General features: G+C 49.9%; 1 protein-coding gene across 1 annotated transcript in view; it reads right to left on the bottom strand.

Annotated features, from left to right (window-relative positions):
• FANCA (FA complementation group A) overlaps positions 1 to 24,980 on the bottom strand; it is a 75,453-nt gene that overhangs the window by 11,471 nt on the left and 39,002 nt on the right. Inside the window, exons 19-29 of the mRNA XM_017871024.1 lie at positions 23,483 to 23,556; positions 20,868 to 20,981; positions 18,914 to 19,050; positions 17,847 to 17,917; positions 17,450 to 17,543; positions 17,122 to 17,309; positions 14,449 to 14,545; positions 12,331 to 12,507; positions 9,796 to 9,869; positions 7,188 to 7,316; positions 964 to 1,048 (exon numbers count right to left, since the gene is read on the bottom strand). Coding sequence (XP_017726513.1) covers positions 964 to 1,048; positions 7,188 to 7,316; positions 9,796 to 9,869; positions 12,331 to 12,507; positions 14,449 to 14,545; positions 17,122 to 17,309; positions 17,450 to 17,543; positions 17,847 to 17,917; positions 18,914 to 19,050; positions 20,868 to 20,981; positions 23,483 to 23,556 — 1,240 coding nt within the window. The remainder of the gene's footprint in view (positions 1 to 963; positions 1,049 to 7,187; positions 7,317 to 9,795; positions 9,870 to 12,330; positions 12,508 to 14,448; positions 14,546 to 17,121; positions 17,310 to 17,449; positions 17,544 to 17,846; positions 17,918 to 18,913; positions 19,051 to 20,867; positions 20,982 to 23,482; positions 23,557 to 24,980) is intronic.

The raw sequence follows: 24,980 nt of genomic DNA, 5'->3' as shown, positions 1-24,980 counted from the left end.
CAGGGGCAGGGGCCCCCCCCCATAATCCAACAATTTTGGAGACCGAGATGGGTGGTTCATTTGGGCCCAGGAGTTCGAGACAAGCCTAGGCAACATGGCAAAACTCCATCTCTATAAAAAATCAGCTGGGTGTGGTGGTGCACTCAGGTGCAAACTGTGAGGACTGCTTGAGCCCAGGAAGTCAAGGCTGCAGTGAGCTATGAGCGCACCACTGTACTCTAGCCCGGGTGACACAGCAAGACCCTGTCCCAATAATAATAATAATAATTATTATTATTATTATTATGAGGAATAACCAGATGGTCTCACTGAGGAGGAGCCAGGTGGGTCTAGGGAAAGCATCTGGCTAAGGAGTTAGGAGGCTTGGCCGGGCGCGGTGGCTCAAGCCTGTAATCCCAGCACTTTGGGAGGCCGAGACGGGCGGATCACGAGGTCAGGAGATCGAGACCATCCTGGCTAAGAGTGAAACCCCGTCTCTACTAAAAGTACAAAAAAACGAGCCGGGCGAGGTGGCGGGCGCCTGTATTCCCAGCTACTCGGGAGGGTGAGGCAGGAGAATGGCGTAAACCCGGGAGGCGGAGCTTGCAGTGAGCTGAGATCCGGCCACTGCACTCCAGCCCGGGCGACAGAGCGAGACTCCGTCTCAAAAAAATAAAAAATAAAAAAATAAAAAATAAAAAAAAAATAAAAAGGAGTTAGGAGGCCCCAGTGCTGGGGGAGGGGAAGATGGGCCTGGCACAGAAGACACATGGGTAGCCAGCACCAGTAAACGCCTGTTGACTGACAGTGAACACACACGGGTACATGCTGTCTACCTGTATAGATCTCAGGTGATCCACCAGCCTCAGCCTCCCAAAGTACTGGGACAAGCATGAGCCACCACACCCAGACTATAATAAACATCTTAATAGGACACAGCTTAAATGAAGTGAACACACTGAGTTGTGGCATCCTCAAACTCACCTGCAATCTGGAAATAATATTCTCATTTCCTGTGCGGCCACCAAAGACCAAATCGGAATTCTCTGAGTGGTCATAACTCCTTGAGCTGAAAAGAAAATACAATAAAATCTTCCTCAGTATCGCCTAATAGTGCTGGAGTTCCCAGTTCTCCTGCCTCCAGAGTGGAGTGATGGCTGTGCTTCTCTGACAGTGTGACCTCACATTAGTCAACAACAAACAACAAAAACTGCCACAAAATACTACCAACCCCAACCCAGGAAATAGAAAAATTATGTATCATGACCAGGGAGGTTTATCCCAAGAATGCAAGGAGAGCTTAACATCCCCAAATCAATATAATGCAGTAATCAATAAAATAAAAGCAAAACCACAGGATTATCTCAACAGATGCAGAAAAGCACTTGATGGAATTTAACATCCGTTTGTGATAAAAACACTCAATAAACTAGGAACAGAAGGGAATCTTCTCAATCTGGTACCTGATATGTATGAAAAACCCACAGCTGACATCAAATTTAATGAGGAAAGACTGAAAGCTTTTCTTCTAAGATCAGGGGCAACAAGGATGTCCTCTCTACACTCAAAGCAGTGTCGCTGCCTCTACTCAACACTGCACTGGGGCCGGGCACGGTGGCTCACACCTGTAATCCCAGCACTTTGGGAGGCCGAGGCGGGCGGATCATCTGAGGTCAGGAGATCAAGACCATCCTGGCCAACATGGTGAAACTCCTTCTCTACTAAAAATACAAAAATTAGGCCGGGCACAGTGGCTCACACCTGTAATCCCAGCACTTTGGGAGGCTGAAGCAGGCGGATCACCTAAGGTCTGGAGTTCAAGACCAGCCTGGCCAACGTGATGAAACCCTATCTCTACTAAAAATACAAAAAATTAGATGGGTGTGTTAGCAGGCACTAGTAATCCCAGCTACTCGGGAAGCTGAGGCAGGAGAATTGCCTGAACCCATAAGGCGGAGGTTGTAGAGAGGTGAGATCATGCCATGGCACTCCAGCCTGGGAAACAGAGCGAAACTGTCTCAAAAACAAACAAACGAAAATTAGCAGCCAGGCGTGGTGGCGGGTGCCTGTAATTCCAGCTACTTGGGAGGCTGAGGCAGGAGAATTGCTTGAACCCGCGAGGCGGAGGTTGCGGTGAGCCGAGATCGCACCACCACACTCCAGCCTGGGTGCCAGAGTGAGACTCCGTCTCAGAAAAAACAAAAAAAACCAAAAAACAAAAAACACTGCCCTGGGAGTTCAAGCCGGGGCAATTCAACAAGAAAAAGAAAAAGCATCCAGATGGGAAAGGAAAAGTTAAACTATCTCTGTTCACAGACTATATGATCTTCCTTTTGTTTTTTTTGTTTGAGACTGAGTTTCACGCTTGTCGCCCAGGCTAGAGTGGCAGTGGCATGATCTCGACTCACTGCAACCTCTGCCCACTGAGTTCAAGTGATTCTCCTGCCTCAGCCTCCCAAGTAACGGATTACAGGAGCCCATCACCGGCCCAGCTAATTTTTGTATTTTTAGTAGAGATGTGGTTTCACCATGTTCACCAGGCTAGTCTCCAACTCCTGACCTCAGGTGATCCGCTCACCTCACCCTCCCAAAGTGCTGGGATTAAGGCGTGAGCCACCGTGCCCGGCCAGATATGATCTTATATATACAAAACCCTAAGGAATCAATACAAAAACACTCGTAAGAGCTAAAAAATGACTTGGGCCAATGAATACACAAGAATCAGTGGTGTTTCTATACATTAGCAACAAATGATTCACAGTGAAAGGAGACGCTCTCACTGCCCCACGAGCAGCCCTATCAGGATCTCAGCTATTTCTGTAGACATTGACAAGCCCATCCCAAAATGAGATGCAACTACAAAGCACCCAGAAAAGCCAAAACAATCCTGAAAAAGAACAAAGTTGGAGGCGTCACACTTCCCAATTTTAAAACTTACTACAAAGCTTCAGTCATCCAAATGGTGCAGTGCACACGGACATACAGACCAAGGGACACAATGAGCCAGAAATAAATCCTCACACGAACAGCCACCTCACTTTTGACGAGGGTGCCAAGATCATTCAGTGGGGAAAGACGTGTTTTCAACAAATGGTGCTGGGACAACTGCGTGGCCACATGCAACAGAATGAAGATGGACCACCTCACACAATTTTTTTTTTTTTTTTTGAGACAGTCTCTCACTCTGTCTCCCAGGCTGGAGTGCGGTGGCACAATCTCGGCTCAATGCAAGCTCCACCTTCCAGGTTCTAGCAAATCTCCTGCCTCAGCCTCCCGAGTAGCTGGGATTACAGGCACCTGCCACCACGCCTGGCTAGTTTTTGTATTTTTTTAGTTTCGCCATGTTGGCCAGGCTGGTCTCGAACTCCTGACCTCAAGTGATCCCCCAGCCTCAGCCTCCCAAAGTGCTGGGATTACAGGCGTGAGCCACCGTGGCTGGCCCAAAATGTTTTTTGATCCATCAAAATGGATCAAAATCCTAAAGAGCTAAACTAAAACAGATCATCTGGACTTTATAAAATTTAAAATTTTTGTGCATTGAAGGATACGATCAAGAGTGTGAAAAGAGAATTAACAGAATGGGAGAAAATATTTACATATCATATATTTGATAAGAACTTTATCTAAAATGTATAAAGAACTCATACAACTCAGTAAGATAAATACAGTCATGAACTGCTTAATGACAAGGATCCATTCTGAGAAACACATCTTTAGGTGGTTTCCTCATGTGAACATCAAAGTGCACCGACACAGACCAGAGCCCTCCGCACACCTAGGCCACATGGCATGGCCCACTGCACAGACCTAGACAGCAGACACCCCCGCACGCCTAGGCCACATGGCATGGCCCACTGCACAGACTTAGCAGACCCCCCGCACGTCTAGGCCACATGGCATAGCCTGCTGCACAGACCTAGACAGCAGAGCCCCCGCACACCTAGGTCACATGGCATGGCCCACTGCGCCCAGGTTATGAACCGGCACAGCATGGAACTGTACTGAATACTGCAACTGGAACACAACAGTATTTGTGCATCTAAACATAAAAAAGGTACAGTAAAAACACAACTTAAAAAAAAAAGTTACAAAAAAACTATGGCTTTATGGGATTAGTGTCATATATGTGGCTCGTTGTTAACCAAAACACTGTTATGCAGTACATGAATGTAACCCGGTTTTCAAATGGGCTGAGGATATGAATAGGTATTTCTCCAAAGAAAATCTACAAATGGCCAATAAGAAAATGGAAAGATGCTCAAAATCACTACCCATCAGGGAAGTACAAATCAAAACCACAATGAAATAGCACTTAAGACCCACTAGGATGGCCATCAACAAGTCCGGCCTAGCACAGAGGCTCACACCTGTAATCCCAGCACACTGGGAGGCCGAGGCGGGCAGATCACCTGAGGTCAGGAGTTCGAGACCAGTCTGGCCAACATTGTGAAACCCCATCTCTACTAAAATTAAAAATTAGCCACCAGGTGAGGTGGTGCCTGTAGTCCCAGCTACTTGAGGGGCTGAAGCAGGAAGATCACTTGAGCCAGGAGGTCGAGGCTGCAGTGGGCTGAGATCTCGCCACTGTACCCCAGCCTGGGTAACAAAGACCGACCCTGTTTCAAAATAAATATGTAAGACAAAGTAAGACTGTCTCAAACAAACAAAGTGAATGGATAAACAAAATATGGCTGATCCTTCTGTTCTGCAGTGAGCAGCTCTGTGCAAACCTACCCATAAAGGGTGGGGAAGTTGGGAAGCTGAAGAAAGAGGCTGAACAATCCAGTTTCTCAGACAGAAATGTTTAAGGGCTTACAGACAGAAGTCATGTCTTGGGCAGCCTAGAGAGATGATGCATCCCTGCAATGTTACCCCCAGGTGGGGCTTCTATACCACAGGGAAGGATTATTGAAGTCAACCCCTCAGGGAAAAGCAAGAACGCTCTGTGAATCTAACCGCTGGATTTAAGGTGGAAAATTTGTTTTTTTTGTTTTGAGATGGGGTCTCACTGTCACCCAAGCTGGAATGTAGCGGTGTTATCACAGCTCACTGCAACCTCTGCCTTCCAGGCTCAAGCAATCCCACCTCAGCCTCATGAGTAGCTGGGACCACAGGCATGCATCACCATGCCTGACTAATTTTTTTTTTTTTGTGGAGATAGGGTTTCACCAGGCTGGTCTCGAGCTCCTGAGCTCAGATGATCTGCCTGCCTTGGCCTATCAGTGCTGAGATTACAGGCATGAGCCACTGCGCCCGGCCTCAAGGTTGTTTTGACCTAAGAGTGGGATTTAAGGTAACAGCAGATAAATGGGAAATCTCAGGAGGCATTCTTGGAGTAGGGTTAACGGGATGTCACCCACGGTAGAGGTGCGTCAGCTTCCACACCTTCTGTGTCAGTCAGCCATAAGGGTGTGCTGGTACAGCCTACATGTGTACCTGTGAGCATCAGTCAGCCATAAGAAGGAGGGGTGTGCTGGTACAGCCCCCACACCTGTGAGCGTCAGTCAGCCATAAGAAGGAGGGGTGTGCTGGTACAGCCTCCACACCTTCTGTGAGCATCAGTCAGCCATAAGGAGGAGGGGTGTGCTGGTACAGCCTCCACACCTTCTGTGAGCATCAGTCAGCCATAAGGAGGAGGGGTGTGCTGGTACAGCCCCCACACCTGTGAGCGTCAGTCAGCCATAAGGAGGGGTGTGCTGGTACAGCCCCCACACCTGTGAGCGTCAGTCAGCCATAAGAAGGAAGGGTATGCTGATATGTGCTACAACACAGATGAGCCTCAGAAACATTCTGCTCAGCCAAGGAAGACAGACACAAAGGGCCACATACTATGTGATTCTGTTTATATTAAATATGCAAAAAAGGCAAATCCATGAACAGAAAATGGATTCATGGTTGCCACAGGCAGGGGACATGGAGGGAAAGTGCATACACACTTGCCATCTGTACTGAATGCTGAAGCTGTAACACAATAGTTTGCAGCTGCAGGCAACGGCCGCTGGGAACAAAGCCTGGACAGCCCCAGGTACACTCCGTCCATCCTTCTGGCCCACATGCAACACCTCAGGAACTGCTCTGTCCTGAGAATCCCTCTCAGATGGAGAGAGGCCCGGTATCTGCTAGGCCATTTGTGCCGTGCTTCACACTTGCTCACCGTGAATACCAGGTGACAGAACAGAAAAACAACGTTGTTGCCATTTTTTTTTTTTTTTTTTTTTTTTGAGACGGAGTCTCGCTCTGTCGCCCGGGCTGGAGTGCAGTGGCCGGATCTCAGCTCACTGCAAGCTCCGCCTCCCGGGTTTACGCCATTCTCCTGCCTCAGCCTCCCGAGTAGCTGGGACTACAGGCGCCCGCCACCTCGCCCGGCTAGTTTTTTGTATTTTAGTAGAGACGGGGTTTCACCGTGTTAGCCAGGATGGTCTCGATCTCCTGACCTCGTGATCCGCCCGTCTTGGCCCCCCAAAGTGCTGGTATTACAGGCTTGAGCCCCCGCGCCCGGCCTTTTTTTTTTTTTTTGAGACGGGTCTTGCTGTTGTCCAGTCAGCTCACTGCAACCTCTGCCTCCTGGGTTCAAGCAATCCTGCTGCCTCAGCCTCCCAAGTAGCTGTGCCTACAGGCGCACACCACCACACCCAGCTAATTTTTGTATTTTTAGTAGAGATGGGGTTTTACCATGTTGGGCAGGCTAGGTCTCGAACTCCTAACCTCAGGGGATCCACCCACCTCAGCCTCCCAAAATGCTGGAATTACAGGTGTGAGCCACCACACCTGGCCCAAAGTTGTTGCTCTTAACAAGTCTATACACATAAAGAAACAACCGATTAAGGAAGTTTGCCTTTATTTTGTACTGATTTAGATTTGCTATGTGATATGCTCGAGTGTACTTTGCATAACACAACTGGAGTGAGAGAAAAATGTATTCTTAGAGCTGCCATGATTCCAAGTAAGGCCTCATTGGTGTGTGATGGTTAATACTGAGTGTCGGCTGGACTGGTTTGAAGGATGCAAAATATTGATCCTGGGTGTGTGTCTGTGAGGGTGTTACCAAAGGAGATTCACATTTGGGTCTGGGCTGGGAAAGGCAGACCCACCCTTAATCTGGGTGGGCACCATCTAATCGGTGGCCAGCAAGGCCAGAAACTCCCCTTTGTATATATCCTATTAGTTCTGTTCCTCTAGGGAACCCTAATACGGTGTGTGTTGCTAACCTTTGGTGGAAATCCATCAGAGCGTTGACAAGAATGGTACACGCAGCCTCCAGGTCTCCGTCACAGCCTCCTGAAGCAGAGGACTCAGGGAGAAAGTGCTCATAGATCGCCCACTGGTGGAAGTCCTGCCTGCAACAGCAAACACTGACATCAATTCTGAGAAATGCTTCGTGACCAGCAGTTCCCCAAAACCAGGGAGTAGGCCCACAGTAAGGCACACACAGCACTAGTAGTGAGAGCTGGGTTGAGACTGGCGGCACGGGACCTCGGAGTAGGAATGAGACCTTACTGTCTGCAGGGTGGGGTGCCTGGGGCTGTGGGAAAGGCCTGGTCTCAGGAGTGGCCTTTGTGAACCGCCCCCCTTCCACTGATCAAAGGCCACTCAGGATGACATCCCACTGGGTAACTGCTGGCCACACAGCGGATGAGCTTGGTGAACAGAATAGGCAAGCACAAAAATGTAGGCTGTAAAGTCACCTGAAGGCACCTGAGCTACTCACAGGCCCACCAGCAGGGGATGGTGAAGCAACCTGCGTCCAGACTGTGGGCTCTGTGCATGTGGATGGGAAAGGGCTCCAGGACACACTCACTCAAAACCGTGGTGGCTACATCTATAATCCCAGCACTGTGAGAGGAGGCCAAGGTGGGAGAATCGCTGGCACCCAGCAGTTTGACATCAGCATGAGAAACATAGGGAGACCCCATTCCTACCAAAAATAAAAAATTAGCTGGGCATAGTGGTGCCCGCCTGTGGTCCCAGCTACTCAGGACGCTGCGGCAGGCGGATCGCTTGAGCTCTGGAGAGGGAGGCTGCAGTGAGCCATGACTGCAACACTGTACTCCAGCCTGGCCAACAGGGTGAGACCCTGTCTCAAACAAACAAATCTGCAGTGCACAGAACCATCAATACTGCAATCCATTTACACAGAAAGAGCCACAACCAGGAAAATGCAACCATGCAAATGTGAGTGCTAAGGGGTGTGTGCTCTACCCACAGTCTGGAACTGGCACAGAATGTATCTAAGTATCACTTAAGTAATTGAGAAAAAAAAGAAAATCCCAGGAACACATCTCAACACAACTTCCACTTAGCAGTGACTTGAGTGGTAAGGAGAGGTCCTCACGACCCCACGTACCAGACCAATGCCTCCCTCTGACCTCCTTCTTAGATTCCACCCCAGAGAGGAGCCAGGAGGAGAAACGGGAGTGTGTGAAGGAAGCACCTGCAGAGCAGGCTTGGCACAAGCCTGAACCATCGGCACCCATTTTGCCGCAGGCAGCAGCGAGTTGTTCTTTTTGTGGCCCCCGTTTTCCTTTTCCTGTTACTTCTATTGGTTTCATCCAGAATCTGATGCCAGGATCCAGGCGCAGGAGACAGTGCTGCACGTGCCTGGAGGGCCCCTGACGGCCAGAAGGACGAGGACCACAGGGTGGCTGATGCCAACCCTCTCCTGAGTCTGGGTGTGGCAGGCACCCCGAAGCTCATGTACCCAGCAGGATGCCCCATGTCTGCAGTGACCACATTCCCCTCTCCCTGACCTCCACACCCTCAAACCCAAGGGCCTCTGGGCTCCCTACTCCTATGCCCAGAACAGCACAACTGACCTCTCAAATGGTCTCAGTCTCAGCCCTGGGACCTACGGGGGTCAGTGCTTCATTTACCCACTTCCTGGTGCCCCCATGTCAAGGCCAGCACCTCTCCTCAAAGTCTGCGCCACCCGCTCCACACCAGCCTCTGCTCCTGCCTGGTCACTTCCTCTCACATGGCCCTGCTGTCTGGTATCTCCAGAGCTCATTCCTACCTTTAATCTACTTCTGTGTCTACCTGCGTGTTGCCAGGGCCTGGACACAGGTGTACAGCTCCTGGAGAGCAGCCACAGCCCAGCCAGGGCAGGGTGAAGTTTAAGTGGGTGCCCTCGATGTGCCACATCTGCCCTCATCAATACACAGGTGCCATATGAGCAGCCTTGTCTCTTTCCCTCTATACTCCCTGCTTCTAGAACACTCTAGAAGTGTCGAACACACGGTAGGAGCTCAGTAAATGTTTCTTAAATAAAGGAATAACAATTGAAATTGGGCAACCCTCCCGGGTCCCCCCACCACGTGGAAACTTTTCAATTTCGCTTTAATACATCTTGACACCAAAACAAAACAAAACAAAACAAAAAAAAACAATTAAAATTGTGCTCAAAGATTAACAGTTAAACAAAACATTAAATTGAGGATAAAATGTCAAAACATAGGCTTTAAGACAATGTAGAAAACTGTGTAACACTTTAAAGGGAAGCTCCTTTTTCTTTTGGAATAGGATCTCACTCTGCTGCCCAGGCTAAAGTGCAGTGGTGTGATCTCAGCTCGCCGCACCCTCTGCCTTCCAGGATCAAGCAGTGTTCCTGCTCCGCCTCCCAGGTGGCTGGGATGACTGGCATATGCCATACACCTGGCTAATTCCTTTTCTATTTTTTGTAGAGATGGAGTTTCCCCGTGTTGCCCAGGCTGACCTCAAACTCCTGGATTCAAGAGATCCTCCTGCCTCAGCCTCCCAAAGTGCTGGGATTATAGGTGTGAGCCATCACGCCCGGCCAGGGTAGCTCTTTTCAACACATACCGTTCAGTATCTGAAAGAGCATCAGCTTCAGGTTGAATTTCCAGCTCCAGGTGTAACCAGTCTTGGTAAGTTAACTGAGAGAAAGGGAGCAATTCAATACAATGAGGACAGAACACACAATCCACCCACAGGTTTATAAAACAGTTTGTCATTTCATCTCATACGCAGCCCTCCGTGTCCCTGTGTTATAATGAAATTGCAGCTGAGAGTTCCACAGGAAACTTTAGTTTTGTCAGGAATTGTTTCTTACAAGATTTCCCTAGCACAAAGATGTTAGCACTGTAATCCTTTATTTCCAAGTATAAAAGGGCTATTTTAGTCTGGGCAACATAGTAAGACCCCATCTCATTTAAAAATTGCCTCGGTACGGTGGCTCATGCCTGTAATCCCACACTTTGGGAGACTGAGGCCAGCAGATTGCTTGAGCCTAGGCAACATGGCAAGACCCTGTCTCTACAAAAGATTTAAAAATCAGCCAGGCATGGTGGCACGTATGTGTGGTCCCAGCCTCTTGGGAGGCTGAGGCGGGAGGATCGCTTGAGCCCAGGAGGTCAAGGCTGCAGTAAGCAACAGAGTGAGAACTATCTATAAAAAGGAGAAAAAAAAGAAAAAAAAAGAAAAAAGAAAACAACAACATTCTACAGCTATTCACAGTAGCATACATTCATTTATTTTTAGAAACAGGGTCTGCTGCCCAGGCTGGAGTGTGTGCAGTGATACAATCGTAGCTCATGGCAGGCTCTGCCTCCTGGACTCCAGCATCCTCCCCCTCAGCCTCTCAGATGGTTGGGACTGCAGGTGCACATCACCATGACCAGGTAAGTTTTTAAAAAAACATTTTTAGTAGGCCAAGCGTGGTGGTTCATACCTGTAATCCCAGCACTTTGGGAGGCTGAGGAGGCGGATCATGAGGTCAGGAGATCAAGACCATCCTGGCTAACACGGTGAAATCCCGTCTCTACTAAAAATACACACACACACACACACACACACACATACAGGGCCAGGGGCCGTGGCTCACGCCTGTAATCCCAGCACTTTGGGAGGCCGAGACGGGCGGATCACGAGGTCAGGAGATTGAGACCATCCTGGCTAACATGGTGAAAACCGGTCTCCACTAAAAATACAAAAAATTAGCTGGGCGTGGTGGCGGCGCCTGTAGACCCAGCTACTCAGGAGGCTGAGGCAGGAGAATGGTGTGAACCCGGGAGGTGGAGCTTGCAGTGAGCTGAGATCGCACCACTGCACTCCAGCCTGGGCGACAGAGTGAGACTCCGTCTCCAAAAAAAAATAATATAAAATTTTAGTAGAGACAAGGTCTCACTATGTTGACCAGGTTGGTTTTGAACTGAGCTCAGGTGATCCTTCCGCCTCGGCTTACCAAAGTGCTGGGATCGTAGGCATGAGCCATGGCGTCCGACTCGTGTTAACATGTTTCCTGTTTGTAAATCTTAAAACAGTTCCATGAATCAACAGGGACTAATTTCACTATGTTGATTTGTGGACTAATCTCCAAACCTCACATTGCAGGAAAAGCAGCAACACTCCTACCGCACACTCCTATCTGGGTAAAGGCCGAAGCTGCCGAGCTCCGCACAGGGACACCCGCAGATGCGGCACAGCCAAGGGAGCAATGCAGGAAGTTTCCCTCCGAGCTGCTGGTGGGCACAGAGCTATTCACTGCCTCCTTCTTCCTTTTCTTTTTCTACTGCGCCTGGTCATCATTCCTCACATCAAAACACAGCATCATACTTACTTTTGTGTAGCTAACATAGTTAACAATAAAAAAAAAGCAGAAAAAAGTAGTACAATAACCTTGAGGTGTTTGTACTACTAACCTAGAGACGCCACTCAGCGTCTCTAGGCTCACTTCTGCACGCCTGGCGGGCGCCTGTAGTCCCAACTACTGGAGAGGCTGAGGTACGAGAATCGCTTGAACCTGCAGAGGCTGCAGTGAGCCAAGACTGCACCACTGAACACAGCCAGACGTTGTCGCAAAGAACATATCACTAAAAATAAAAGAAGTTTGTGTTGGGAGAAACTCAGAAAGTATAGCAGGGTTTCTCTGTATTTATTAATTTATTTTTTTGAGTCAGGGTCTCGCTGTGTCATCCAGGCGGGAGTAGAATGGCATGATCTTGGCTCACTGCAACCTCCACCTCCCAGGCTCAAGCGATTCTCCTGCCTCAGCCTCCCAAGCAGCTAGAACTACAGGTGCACCCCACTGCGCCCAGCTAATTTTTGCCTTTTTTGTAGAGATAGGGTTTCACCATGTTGCCTGGGCTGGTCTCAAACTCCTGAGTTCAGGTGATCCACCCGCCTTGGCCTCCCACAGTGCTGGGATCACAGGTGTGAGCACTGTGCCCAGTCTCTGTATAATTTCTTAACAGCTGCACATGAGGCCACAATGATGTCAGTCAAGATTCTAATCAAACCACCTAGGTGCTGCCGTTCTTGCCTCTGAGGAGACAGTCTGCACACACAAACCCTAGACTCAGGATGTGGCACAACGCAGGGGAAGGAACGGTGACCTACATGAACATCTTCCTCTTTCAACAGCTCTCGGAAGGTTCTGTGTGTCCAGAGAGAGAGGGCAGCTCTCTGCCAGTCTGCGGAAGGAAGGTACAAGGGTCTCCAGGAAAGCCTGGCTGCATCCTCTTGAGAAAGAGGCTGTCGGGCCTCTGAGAACAATCTGAACACAAGGAACTGAAACTGAAACAGACAGTATTATGCAAGTTTCACTGGAAGCGGTTGAGCCAATGCTCAGGTGGAAACAGACCATCAACAGCCACGCCACACACACAATCCCACGTTCAGGTGACCTCAGTCCAGCCCCCGGGAGGGTGCAACACACAACCCCATGCTCAGGAGACCTCAGTCCAGCCCCTGGGAGGGTGCAACACACAACCCCACGTTCAGGGGACCTCAGTCCAGCCCTTGGAAGCGTGCAGAGCCCCTCAGTGGCCATGGCTGTGCACAGCGCTCCAGGGAAGAGCCTATGTGTAGACCCTCCTGCCATCTGACTGTTTCCTTGAGCTAAATGTCTGGAAGCAGAATTGCAGGAACAAAACTGCCTCCCAGGGGTAGGGCTGGTTTGGTCCTGGGTCGTGAAACCGCCCATCTCTAGGCCTTTGCCAGGAATGGCGTTGCCACCAAAAGCGCACACCACTGGACAAGCGAGACACACTATCAGTGCTGCATGACCGTGTCCATCTCTGCCCCTGAGGAGACGAGAGCCTCCCATGTTTACAACTGGACTGCTCCAAGGACTGCCGTCCCTGCCCAGCATGCTGGGTAGGGACCATGTTGCCCTCTCCTAAGCTCCAACACCATGTTTTATTTAAAAACTTGGCACCAGAGGCAAAGTTCCTCAGAGGAAATAACTGGAAATACGTGCATCCTGGATCCTAGGGGCTGCTCCCAGATTCTAACATAATTTATCTGGAAAGGGGCCAGGAATCTGTAGTTTCAAAAGCTTCTCAGGTGATTCCGATGTGAAGCCTGCAGTTGAAAACCACTATTTATTTATTTATTTATTTATTTATTTATTTATTTGAGGCGGACTCTCGCTTTGTCGCCCAGGCTGGAGGGCAGTGGTGCAATCTCGGCTCACTGGCAAGCTCCACCTCCCTGGTTCAAGCGATTCTCCTGCCTGAGCCTCCCAAGTAACTGGGATTACAGGTGTGAGCCATCACGCCCGGCTAATTTTTGTATTTTTAGTAGAGACGGGGTTTCACCATGTCAGTCTGGCTGATCTCAATCTCCCGACCTGATGATCCACCCACGTTGGCCTCCCAAAGTGTTGGGATTACAGGTGTGAGCCACTGAGCCCAGCCTAAAAACCACTATTTTATACTTGAGGCATTCATTAAAATACTATAAAAGGACAACACTGGTTTCAGTGCCATTTCACCTTTGCTTTTGACATTCAGGGTTTCCAATGCTCATCTTTAAATTCCTTTGTCTGGGCCGGGCACGATGGCTCATGCCTGTAATCCTAGTACTTTGGGAGGCCAAGGCAGGCAGATCACTTGAGGTCAGGAGTTCGAAACCAGTCTGGCCAACATGGTGAAACTCTGTCACTACTAAAAAATATACAAAACAATTAGCCGAGCGTGGTGGCACGTGCCTGTGATTCCACCCACTTGGGAAGCTGAGGCAGGAGAATTGCTTGAACTTGGGAGGTGGAGGCACAGTGAGCCGAGATCGCACCACTGCACTCCAGCCTGGGCTACAGAGCAACACTCCATCTTTAAAAAAAAAAAAAAAAAAATTCCTTTTTCTGAACAATGTAAGGAACATTTACCAGACAAGACGAATGAGAATTCTTCTTTCCAGAGAAAGATACTTTTTGTGAATACTGATCTTTTAATTCATCTTTCCTATAAATACCAACATCTATTTCCTTACAACTACAGACATGTAGCTGTCTTCATACAACTTCACTTTACACTCAGAGAACAGAAGAAAAGGCAGCGCTCAGCAGTCAGGCTGCCCAAGCAGACAGTAGAGGTGGCCATGACAGCCAGCCTGACTCAGGAGCTGCCCCTGAGATGGGCATGAGGCGGCAGCAGACCTCGGCCTTCCGGTCTGAAAGCTGCGTAAACCTGAAACGTACAGCAGAATGGAAAAATAGGAAATGACTGAACCTACCTTTTTAATAAGGCCTGGAGATAAGTAGCTGCGCAAAATATCTCGTGACTGGGAAGAAAACTTGCAGAGAGAGTAAGAAATTGCCGCTGTACAAAATCTGAAAACAGAAATTATAACATATAAATGTTATCCATACGAAATAAGGGATGAAGGAAAAAGTTACTTTCAACTTCACAAAACTGAGTTTAGTGCATTCTAAACTGGATGACCTGAGCACTGTTCCTTGGTTTTTTGGTTTGTTTGAGACAGAGTCTCGCTCTATTGCGCAGGCTGGAGTGCAGTGGCACCACCTGGGCTCACTGCAATCTCTGCCTCTGGGTTCAAGTGATTTTCCTGCCTCAGCCTCTCAGGTAGATGGGATTACAGGCATCTCCCACCATGCCCAGCTAATTTTTTTGTTGTTGCTGTTATTGTTTTTTGTTTTTTTGAGACGGAGTCTCGCTTTGTTGCCAGGCCAGAGTGGAGTGGCGTGGCGTGATTTCGGCTCACTGCAAGCTCTGCCTCCCAGGTTCAAGCAATTCTCCTGCCTCAGCCTCCTGAGTAGCTGGGACTACAGGCGCATGCCACCATGCCCAGCTAATTTTTTGTATTTTTAGTAGAGATGGGGTTTCACTGTGTTAGCCAAGATGGTCTCGATCTCCTGACTTCGCGATCCGCCCACCTTGGCTTCCCAAAGTGCTGGGATTACAGACATGAGTCACCGCACCCAGTCAATTTTTAAATTTTTTTAGTAGAGACGGGGTTTCACCATGTTGGCCAGGCTGGTCTCGAACTCCTGACCTCAAGTGATCTGCCCACTTCAGCCTCTGAAAGTGCTGGGATTATAGCGTTAGCCACCATGCCTGGCCCAGTCCTTGGTTTATTTTTTCTTTGATACAGGGCCTTACTCTGATGCCCAGGCTGGAGTGCAGTGGCACAATCACAGCTCAGGGGATCACTTAAACCCAGAAGTTCAGGACCAGCTTGGGCAACACAGTGAGACTCCATCTCTCACTAGCTGGGTGTGAGGATGTGCGCCTGTGATCTCAGCTACTGGGAGGCTGAGGCGGGAGGATCACGTCAGCCTGGGGGACACAGCAAGAAATGTCTCATTTACTCAACATACGTACCTACAGTAATACCCATGTGAAAAATTCTCACTTGTAACCAAGAACGTCAGAGTGAGATTCCATGAGGCAATGGAGATGCCAAAGCACTGTCATGGTGTTCTTAGGGGTCTAATGTTTCTGTTTTTCAGATGCATATTTGAGCCGGGCGCGATGCTCACGCCTGTAATCCTAACACTTCGGAAGTCCAAGGTGGGCAGATCACCCGAGGTCAGGAGTTCAAGACCAGCCTGGCCAACATGGCAAAATCCCATGTCTACTAAAAATACATAAACTAGCTGGGCGTGGTGGTGCACACCTGTAGTCTCAGCTACTCAAGAAACTGAGGCACAAGAACTGCTTGAACCTGGGAGGCGGAGGTTGCAGTGAGCCAAGATCATGCTACTGCATTCCAGCCTAGACGACAGAGTGAGACTCTGTCTCAAAAAAAAAAAAAAAAAAACCTAAAAACACCAAATATACATTTCATTCTCCCTTTCTTATGCAAAAAGTAGCATCTGAGACAGAGTTCAGTATTTTGCTTTCTTCACTTGGATATATATCCTGAGGCATCTCTGTGTTCCTAAAAGGGGATGGCCCTGTCTCCCCCAAGTCACCTAGACGCCTCCCTCCTCACCAGCTCCCAACTTCTCCATCGGCTGTGTGCCTCTCATGCCAATACCCAGCACTCAGTGTTTGGGGCCTGGGGTGAGTGGGGACTATTTGGTGGGGCCAAGCACCTGGGAGGGGCTCTGAACCCCCAGAGTACCCACTGCCTGCTCCCCATGGCCCATGTCTGAGTGTGGGATCCACACAGCTGCCATCGGACTCCCTCTCCTTGCTCCACGTACATTTCTTGAGCCTCTTCTAAGTTCTCTGTTGTTCAGACCCCGTCATAATGCCAGCTCTCCCCTTTCCTCACAGGGTCTCTGAAATCGTAACAGGGCTTCTGTCCCGACCTCGGCTACCTCTGCCCAAGAGACCCAGGAGCTGCAAGCCAAGCCCCAGAGAGCAATGACCACTGGAGTCTCCCAGCCTTTCGTCCTGGCCTCTGCCCCTGCGTGGCAGCTGCAGGGATTCCATCCTGGCCTCTGCCCCTGCGTGGCAGCTGCAGGGATTCCGTCCTGGCCTCTGCCTCTGCGTGGCAGCTGCAGGGAGCCCTTGAGGCCCTGAGCAGACCATTCTCGAGCCTGAAGTGTACATGTACACACTGGGAAGCTGCTCACCACGGGGTGCCGAAGAACCTGACCAGAGGAAGCTGGTCCAACCAAGGGCCAGACAACCCCAAGACAAAACAAAGCAGCTCTCACCAGGACAACAAAGAATGCTTAACAATGTAGACAGTTACAATCTACTATTAATTTCAGCAGTTTAGTATAGTATGATCTCATTTTTATGAAGAAACAAATGCATACATATTATAAACATATGACAGATAAAATTCTGGAAGGATATATACCAAAATGCTAAAAAGTGGTTATCTTTGGGTGGTATGTCTGCACGTCTGTCTCTTCTAATTTTATCAAACGAGCATGCATCACTTTTCTAGAGAGAGGAGAGAAGACACAACTGTGGAAGAACAGCTCACTTCAGGCAGAAGAGCAAGGAATCCCTCGTCCTACAGGTCAGGAGGCTGTCAAAGAGTGCAGGGACAGGAAGGCCAGCATCAGGGGCAGGAGGACCCACATCCACCTCCGGGAGCGCAGACCTGGACTCACCCAGGTGCACGGCCAGGGCAGCCAATCCCAGCACATGTGGGGCACTCAGACTTGGGCCCTGCAACGAGAACGAGGGTGGCAGAGCAGACCGCCCTCTTCCCAGCTGGAATTTTCCAAGGCACCGAAGACAAGCCGGGAAGCAGCAGCCTGGCCCTCAGAGTGGGCCCCCAACGGTGGCCCCGTGAAGCAGAGCCTCACCTGGTGATGGAGCAGCTGGCAGAGCCGGGTGAGCACTGCAGGGAGCGCGCGTCCACACATGGTCCTCATGAAGAGGGTAGCCCAGAGGCCCTGCCTGCAGGGACAGCCGCAAAACCATCAGTACTGGCCATTCAATCCTGCACATACCTACAACAGCTAACCCAGGCACCAGCGGCCCAAGAAACAGCCAAGTTGTTCCCCAAAATAACGGTCTTTCTGGAAGACAACCCATCTTCTGCAGTGCTTCCCGACTTCTGCTGCGACCTATTTGATGAAACTCAGCCTCGCTGCATGCTCCCGCGGAGACAAGCTCATGCGTCCCTGGCCTGCAGCCTTGGCCAGCAGGAGGCGGCACCCAGAGGAGCCCCACCACCCAGGAAGCCGCCTGTGCCTTCACCTCTCCGGGGGAGCGACACTGGAGGCTGCCATCAGGTTCTGACAGAAAGACGTCAGCAGGAGGTCCACAGCCTGTGGAGACACGGTTCTTGTGAGCGCAGCGTCCCGGGGACAGGAGCAGCAGGAAGGAAGCCGGCCAGTTCTCCCGCCACAGACATCGCAATTCCGCTTTGCAAACAGAACTCCAAAACAGGCTTATGTTTGGAGGGCACATGACGATGCAAACTGGTATCCAGGCCCCCATTCCCCAATCCTGGGAACAACAGCCCTCATGTAATTGCCAGTCACAAAATTCTACAGCAGTGGGCGGGATTGGCAAACCTTGTGTGTAAGGCACCAGAAAAATATTTTAGGTTCTGGGGCCACAAACAGCCTCTGTTGCATGTTCTAAAGAGGCAGTCGAGCCCAAGCTGGTCAACAGGATGAAACCCAGTCTTTACTAAAAATACAAAAATCAGCTGGGCGTAGTGGTGTGCACCTGTAATCCCAGCTACCCAGGAAGCTGAGGCAGGAGAACTGCTTGAGCCCAGGAGGTGGAGGTTGCAGTGAGCCGAGATCACGCCACTGCACTCCAGCCTGGGCAACAGAGCAAGACTCAGTCTCAAAAAAAAAAAAAAAAAAAAAGAGGCCAAGTGCAGTGGCTCACGCCTATAATCCCAACACTTTGAGAGGCCGAGGCAGACAGATCACTTGACCTTAGGACTTCTACACCAGTCAAGGCAACACAGAAAAACCCCATCTATACAAAAAATGCAAAAATTAGCCAGGTGTGGTGATGCACGCCTGTAGTCCCAGCTAAGCCATGATTGTACCACTGCACTCCAGCCTGGGCAACAAAGCAAGACCCTGTCTCCAAAATTAAATAAATAAAATGTAAAAGGAGCTCTTCATACACAAACAGACTAGGGTGGCTGACCCTGGTAGACTGCTGCCTGGCCCTGGAACACCTGATACCACACTAACTGAGCAAGTCGAACAGAAAATGAGAGAAGGCTCCTTGAGTCTAATGCTTCCGCCTAATGGAAAATGGTGAAGACCCCCTGCTTTGTTCTGAGCCCCCACACCTACCATGTGTTCCCGTGGCTCCAGTCTCGGCGCATGGATGCTGAGCTGAATCTTTGATATCTCAGCGCTGCTGTCATCCTCATTGTGGCCCAGGGCGGCCCTCAGTCTTTCAGAAATCACTGCCACCTGTGCCGACAGAACTGCAAATGGAGAAACTAGTTAGGGATGATGGGAACCCTGAAAGGAGGGAGGCAGCTATGGCCTAGAGAGCTCCGCCTCCCACGGCCCAGAGAGCTCCGCCTCCCACGGCCCAGAGAGCTCCACCTCCCATCAAGTGCTATTCCATGGACGCTGCTGGCTGCACACATCCCCCAGTCGCCCTGCAGGTGGCTTGCAGCCCTTGTGATGGAGCATGTGTCATGGCAAACGGGCGCAGAAGCCATCCACTACCTTTCTCTGATCAGCTGAGAGGGGGACATGTTCATTCACCAACATGAACCTCCACTTCTATGCTCCCCATCTGAAATCCCATGCCAGCCCTCCAGACACCACATCTGTCTAAGCACGTGCCGGAGGCTCCATGTTGGCCCAGGGTAATGGGCCACACACAGCCCAACTCCATCATTTGAAGGTGAAAACCGCTTTGCTTTTAGAAACAGGACTCATCTGACATTTATCAACCTCTTGCTTAAGCCCTGGAACTTTTTCTCAATGTCCCCCACACTCTGCACAAGCACATCACTGAAAGGCTGCACTCAGGAATTGGTGCACTTGGTCTGAGTAAAGACTATCGAGGCACTGCAGCCCCAGCCAGTGCTAACAGTTTTGTGAACATTGCCTCTACGCTGAGCCTGCAGTGAGCCGAGATCGTGCCACTGCACTCCAGCGTGGGCGACAGAGCGAGACTCCGTCTCAAAAAAAAAAAAAAGCAATGCTGGGCGCAGTGGCTCACGCCTGTAATCCCAGCACTTCGGGAGGCCGAGTGGATCACCTGAGGTCAGGAGTTTGAGACCAGCCTGGCCAACATAGTAAAACCTGTCTCTACTAAAAAATACAAAAAATTAGCCAGGCATGGGGGCAGGCACCTGTAATCCCAGCTACTTGGGAGGCTGAGGCAGGAGAATTGCTTGAATCCGGGAGGTGGAGGTTGCAGTGAGCCAAGATTGCGCCATTGCACTCTAGCCTGGGCAACAAGCACGAGACTCTGTCTCAAAAAAAAAAAAAAAAACTGCCTCCATGAGCCTCTCTCAGTTCAAATAATCAATTCATAATAAAAATCTATGCAAGTTACTCAATTAAAAATATGACTTGCGGCCCAGGCGCAGTGGCTCATGCCTGTAATCCCAGCATTTTGGGAGGCTGAGGCGGGCGGATCACGAGGTCAGGAGATCGAGATCATCCTGGCTAACACGGTGAAACCCCATCTACTAAAAATACAAGAAAATTAGCCGGTCGTTGTGGCGGGTGCCTGTAGTCCCAGCTACTCGGGAGGCTGATGCAGGAGAATGGCAAGAACCAGGGAGGCAGAGTTTGCAGTGAGCCGAGATGGCTCCACTGGACTCCAGCCTCGGCGACAGAGTGAGACTCTGTCTCAAAAAAAAAGAAAAAATAAACTGCATGTTCTCAATCCATGACGAACATTTCACAGAAAACTGTCACATGGAAGCAGGATCACAGGGCAGAGAGCCCGTGTGTCTATGTGACATCTACCCTGGCAGTCAGGACGAGGGAAAACACATACCCTAGTCACTGCAGTTTCTTCTCCATCATCATCCGGCCTACTCAGATGCAACTAGCAGAATGTTCATCTTCTACCAAGGGTCTGTGATGGCCTGAGTAGGACTAGCCTTCCACCTTGTCTCAAAAAAGGTTCCACACCCACCAGCCCGGGGTCAGTCTTCACCACCAAATACTGGACTACTACCCTGACATCACTATGGGGAAAATGGCCCAGCCACAGAGCCCCAACCACGGGCTATGCACACGAGGCACAGCGTAAGCCCCCATCCATCCTCACCGTCATGCTGGCTGGGGTCTGTCATGGAGGCTCTCAGCTCTCCCAGTGCAGCCGTGAGCTGTTCCAGGGGCTCCTCAGCAGAGCTGGGTTCTGCCCTCACTCCCAGGGCTGCATCTGTGAGAAGGAGGAGACCAGATGTAAAGACACTCAACAGGACTCTTCACTGCAAAAACAGAAACTTCACACAGTCAAATACAGAGCTGTGCACTTCCAAGCTGCTGTGTGTGGCAGACAGAGTGACTGGGAGTCTCTGAGGAGGTAAATGCGGTGTTCTTCCTGATGCTGGATGCCACCACATCGGAAATTACATTTATAAACAAGTTTAATAAAAAATTACATTTATAAACAAGTTTAAGAAAAAAAGTGGTTCTGTGTGCACCATTAATACCACTCCACCACTGTGAGAAGCATACACATCGAGGAAAACAAGGAGGGTCGGGGTCTGGCGAGGGTGGGGACAGGATCACGGATAGGTGACCATTTAGTCCCCTGGTTCCTCAATCCCTTTATTTTTTTTGAGACAGACTCTTCTTCTGTCGCCAGGCTGGAGTGCAGTGCACGATCTCGGCTCACTGCAACCTCTGCCTCCCGGGTTCAAGCCATCCTCCTGCCTCAGCCTCCCGAGTAGCTGGGTAATATTACAGGCACGTGCCACCACGTCCAGCTAATTTTTGGATTTTTAGTAGAGGCGGGATTTCACCATGTTGGCCAAGACGGTCTCCATCTCCTGACCTCATGATCTGCCTCAAAGTGCTGAGATTACGGGCATGAGCCACTGCGCCTGGCCACCACTTTCAATATAAAAAGGAAGATACACTGCATATGTTTTTGAAGTAAAGAACCTTCACATTCCGGGGTTGTTGGAGAAGACACAAGCATGAAAATGCACTGCTATGCACAGTCACACCCAAAATGAAACCAGAAATCATAGGCTCTAGGAGTCTGTGCATAAGCCCTATCAGACAAATGATTAGAAACCATTCTGGAAGCCACCAAAAGCTAAGAACAAGTGGACCCCAGGGGAAGGAGGACCCAGGGGGAAGGAGAACACCTCTCAAGAGAAGCAAACGCCTCACAGCGCGCGGTACGCTGCCCTGTGGCCCCTACAGCATCCCCCAGCATGACTGAGAGCTGTTTCAATGCTGGTAAAAACAAAACACAGGGGTGGGTCGGACGGGCACGGTGGCTCACGCCTGTAATCCCAGCACTCTGGGAGGCCGAGACAGGCGGATCACGAGGTCAGGGGATCAAGACCATCCTGGCTAACACGGTGAAACCCCGTCTCTACTAAAAATACAAAAAATTAGCCGGGCGAGGTGGCGGGGCCTGTAGTCCCAGCTACTCGGGAGGTTGAGGCAGGAGAATGACGTGAACCCGGAAGGCGGAGCTTGCACTGAGCAGAGATCGTGCCACTGCACTCCAGCCTGGGCGACTGAGCGAGACTCCCTCTGAAATAAACAAACAACCAAAAAAAAAAAAAAAAAAAAATGGGGATGGGTCAGGGACCTTTGTTCTTTGCCCATTGAAGTTTCCTGGGTCTCTATGGCTGCTGGAAATTTTCTAAGCTTATTGAAAAAAGGAGCTTTGGCAAACACAACTTAAAACAGGACTGTAGCTCATTAGAAGAGTCTCCTCCAGCCTCCCCGGCCCTGCAGGTGGAAGGGGAGCTAGAAGAACACACAGGGGCCGGGCACGGTGGCTCATGCCTGTAACCCCAGCACTTTGATAGGCCGAGGCAGGCGGCTCACTTGAGGTCAGTTCGCGACCAGCTTGTCCAACTTGGCGAAATCCCGCTTCTACTAACAAAAACTAGCCAGGCGCAGTAGTGCGCGCCTATAATCCCAGCTATTAGGGAGGCTGAGGCAGGAGAACTGCTTGAACCCAGGGGGTGGAGGTTTCAGTGAGCCGAGATTACTCCCCTGCAGTCCACAGGCCGCAGAGTGAGACTCTGTCTCAAAAAAAAAAAAAAAAAAAGAAAGAAAGAAAAGCCCACATGGAAACAGCAGCCTCAGATCTACGCCTTCAGCTCCGAGCGGCTCCCACAGGGAGGTGCTGGCTTCTGCTGGAGACAAAGCCACACGGCAAGAAAAACCATCCTCATGATGGCATCTCCCACTGCTGCCCGTGCAGCCTTTCACGGATTCCCAGTGAGGGCCTAGATCTGACCGACAGCTGCACCGCGGCTCCCCAGAGGCCAAGAGCCTGACTTCCACCTAAACTGTGCAACAGAAAAGTGCTGCGTGACACTCCCTACAACAGGCTGGAGCCAGCGATGTGGGCCCCAAGGTGGCCGCTGAGAGCACCCGAGTCTGAAGCCTGCACAAACACACCTCAGCGCGGCCCACAGAAAGATGATGAGCGACAACGTGGGGCTGCGCAGGACACACACTCCTTTCCAGAAGGTGCTAAGTGATTCTTCAGGACCCCCAGGTAAGAGCCTGTGCCACGGCTGGCCCTGGGCGTCAGCATGGTGGGCGGACCCTGTACCCACAGCAGCAGCCTGAGCCGGCACAGCCACCCCCAGCTCACTCGGGCTTTGCTGCACGAGAGATGCTCAAGGTCAGGAAAACGGAAAAGCACAAGTCCCAGCGGGGCCAAGCGGCCCAGGAACTTACCTTCCGGCTTCTCTTCAGCAGCGGAGCAGGCCTGGCAGTAGGTGGAGTACAGAGATGGGGGGATTTTATCTGCTCTGGATCACAGGAAAACAATAAAACCAAGTCAGCTATGGCTTAAACGAATTCAAGATTACAATCCCCAAACCTATTATAAAATAAAAACATTAAATTTAAATAAATTACAAATACTGTGTAATTATGAGCCTGTTTTTAGAAAAGATTAAAAAATATATAAATTTAAATAGCACTGTTTCAAAATGTCATATTAATCACATATTAATATCTAAAGAGCTATACCACAAAATACCACCAGTGATTATCCCTGCCAGTGAAATTATAAATTATTTCTATTTCTCCCATTCAATTTTTGGTAATTTCCAAATTCGAAACGTGAATCTTTGTTAATTTTAATGAATAATACTAAGAAAAATGTTTAGTTCATGTCATTAAAAATAGGCAAAATTGGGCCAGGCGTGGTGGCTCCCGCCTGTAATCCTGGCACTTTGGGAGGCTGAGGCAGGCAGATCACCTGAGGTTGGGAGTTTGAGACCATTCTGGCCAGCATGGCGAAACCCCGTCTCAACTAAAAATATGAAAATTAGCTGGCTAATTACAGTGCACGCCTGTAATCCCAGCTACTGGGGAGGCTGACGCAGGAGAATCGCTTGAACCCAGGAGGCACAGGTTGTGGTGAGCTGAGATAACACCATTGCACTCCAGCCTGGGCAACAAGAGCAAAACTCAGTCTCAAATAAATATATATATAAAAATTGGCCAGGCGTGGCTGCTCACACCTGTAATCCCAGCACTTTGGGAGGCTGAGGCAGGTGGATCACAAGGTCAGGAGATCGAGACCATCCTGGCCAACATGGCAAAACCCCATCTCTACTAAAAATACAAAAATTAGCTCAGTGTGGTGGTGTGTGCCTGTGATCCCAGCTACTCGGGAGGCTGAGGCAGGACAATCACCTGAAACCAGGAGATGGAGGCTGCAGTGAGCCAAAATTGTGCCACTGCACTCCAGCCTGGGCAACAAAGAGACTGTCTTTAAAAAAAAAAAAGACACAGCACCAGACTGCTTTGCACCCAAGATTTGTCAAACCTTAAAACACAAAATTCCTCTACCAAACAAAATGTTTCAGAGATCACAAAAAGGAAAGCTGCTCAATTCACTGTATGAGGCAATAAGACCCTGATGTTGAAGCAGCCAAGATGCTACAGGGGAATCACAGACATTGATGCAAAAACACGCAAAATATCAAAGCCAGTAGTTTATTTATTTATTGTTATTTATTTATTTTTTCTTTTTGAGACGGAGTCTCGCTCTGTTGCCCAGCCTACAGTGCGGTGGTGCGATCTCAGCTCACTGCAAGCTCCGCCTCCTGAGCCCAGGTTCACGCCATTCTCCTGCCTCAGCCTCCTAAGTAGCTGGGACTACAGGAGGCCACCACCACGCCCGGCTAATTTTTTTATTTTTAGTAGAGACGAGGTTTCACCG

This window comes from Rhinopithecus bieti, unplaced genomic scaffold, assembly GCF_001698545.2.
Source record: "Rhinopithecus bieti isolate Rb0 unplaced genomic scaffold, ASM169854v2 scaffold_1037, whole genome shotgun sequence".
Classification (NCBI taxonomy): domain Eukaryota; kingdom Metazoa; phylum Chordata; class Mammalia; order Primates; family Cercopithecidae; genus Rhinopithecus; species Rhinopithecus bieti.
Note: the sequence above shows the minus strand (reverse complement) of the source record. Positions and strands in the feature narration are given on the sequence as shown.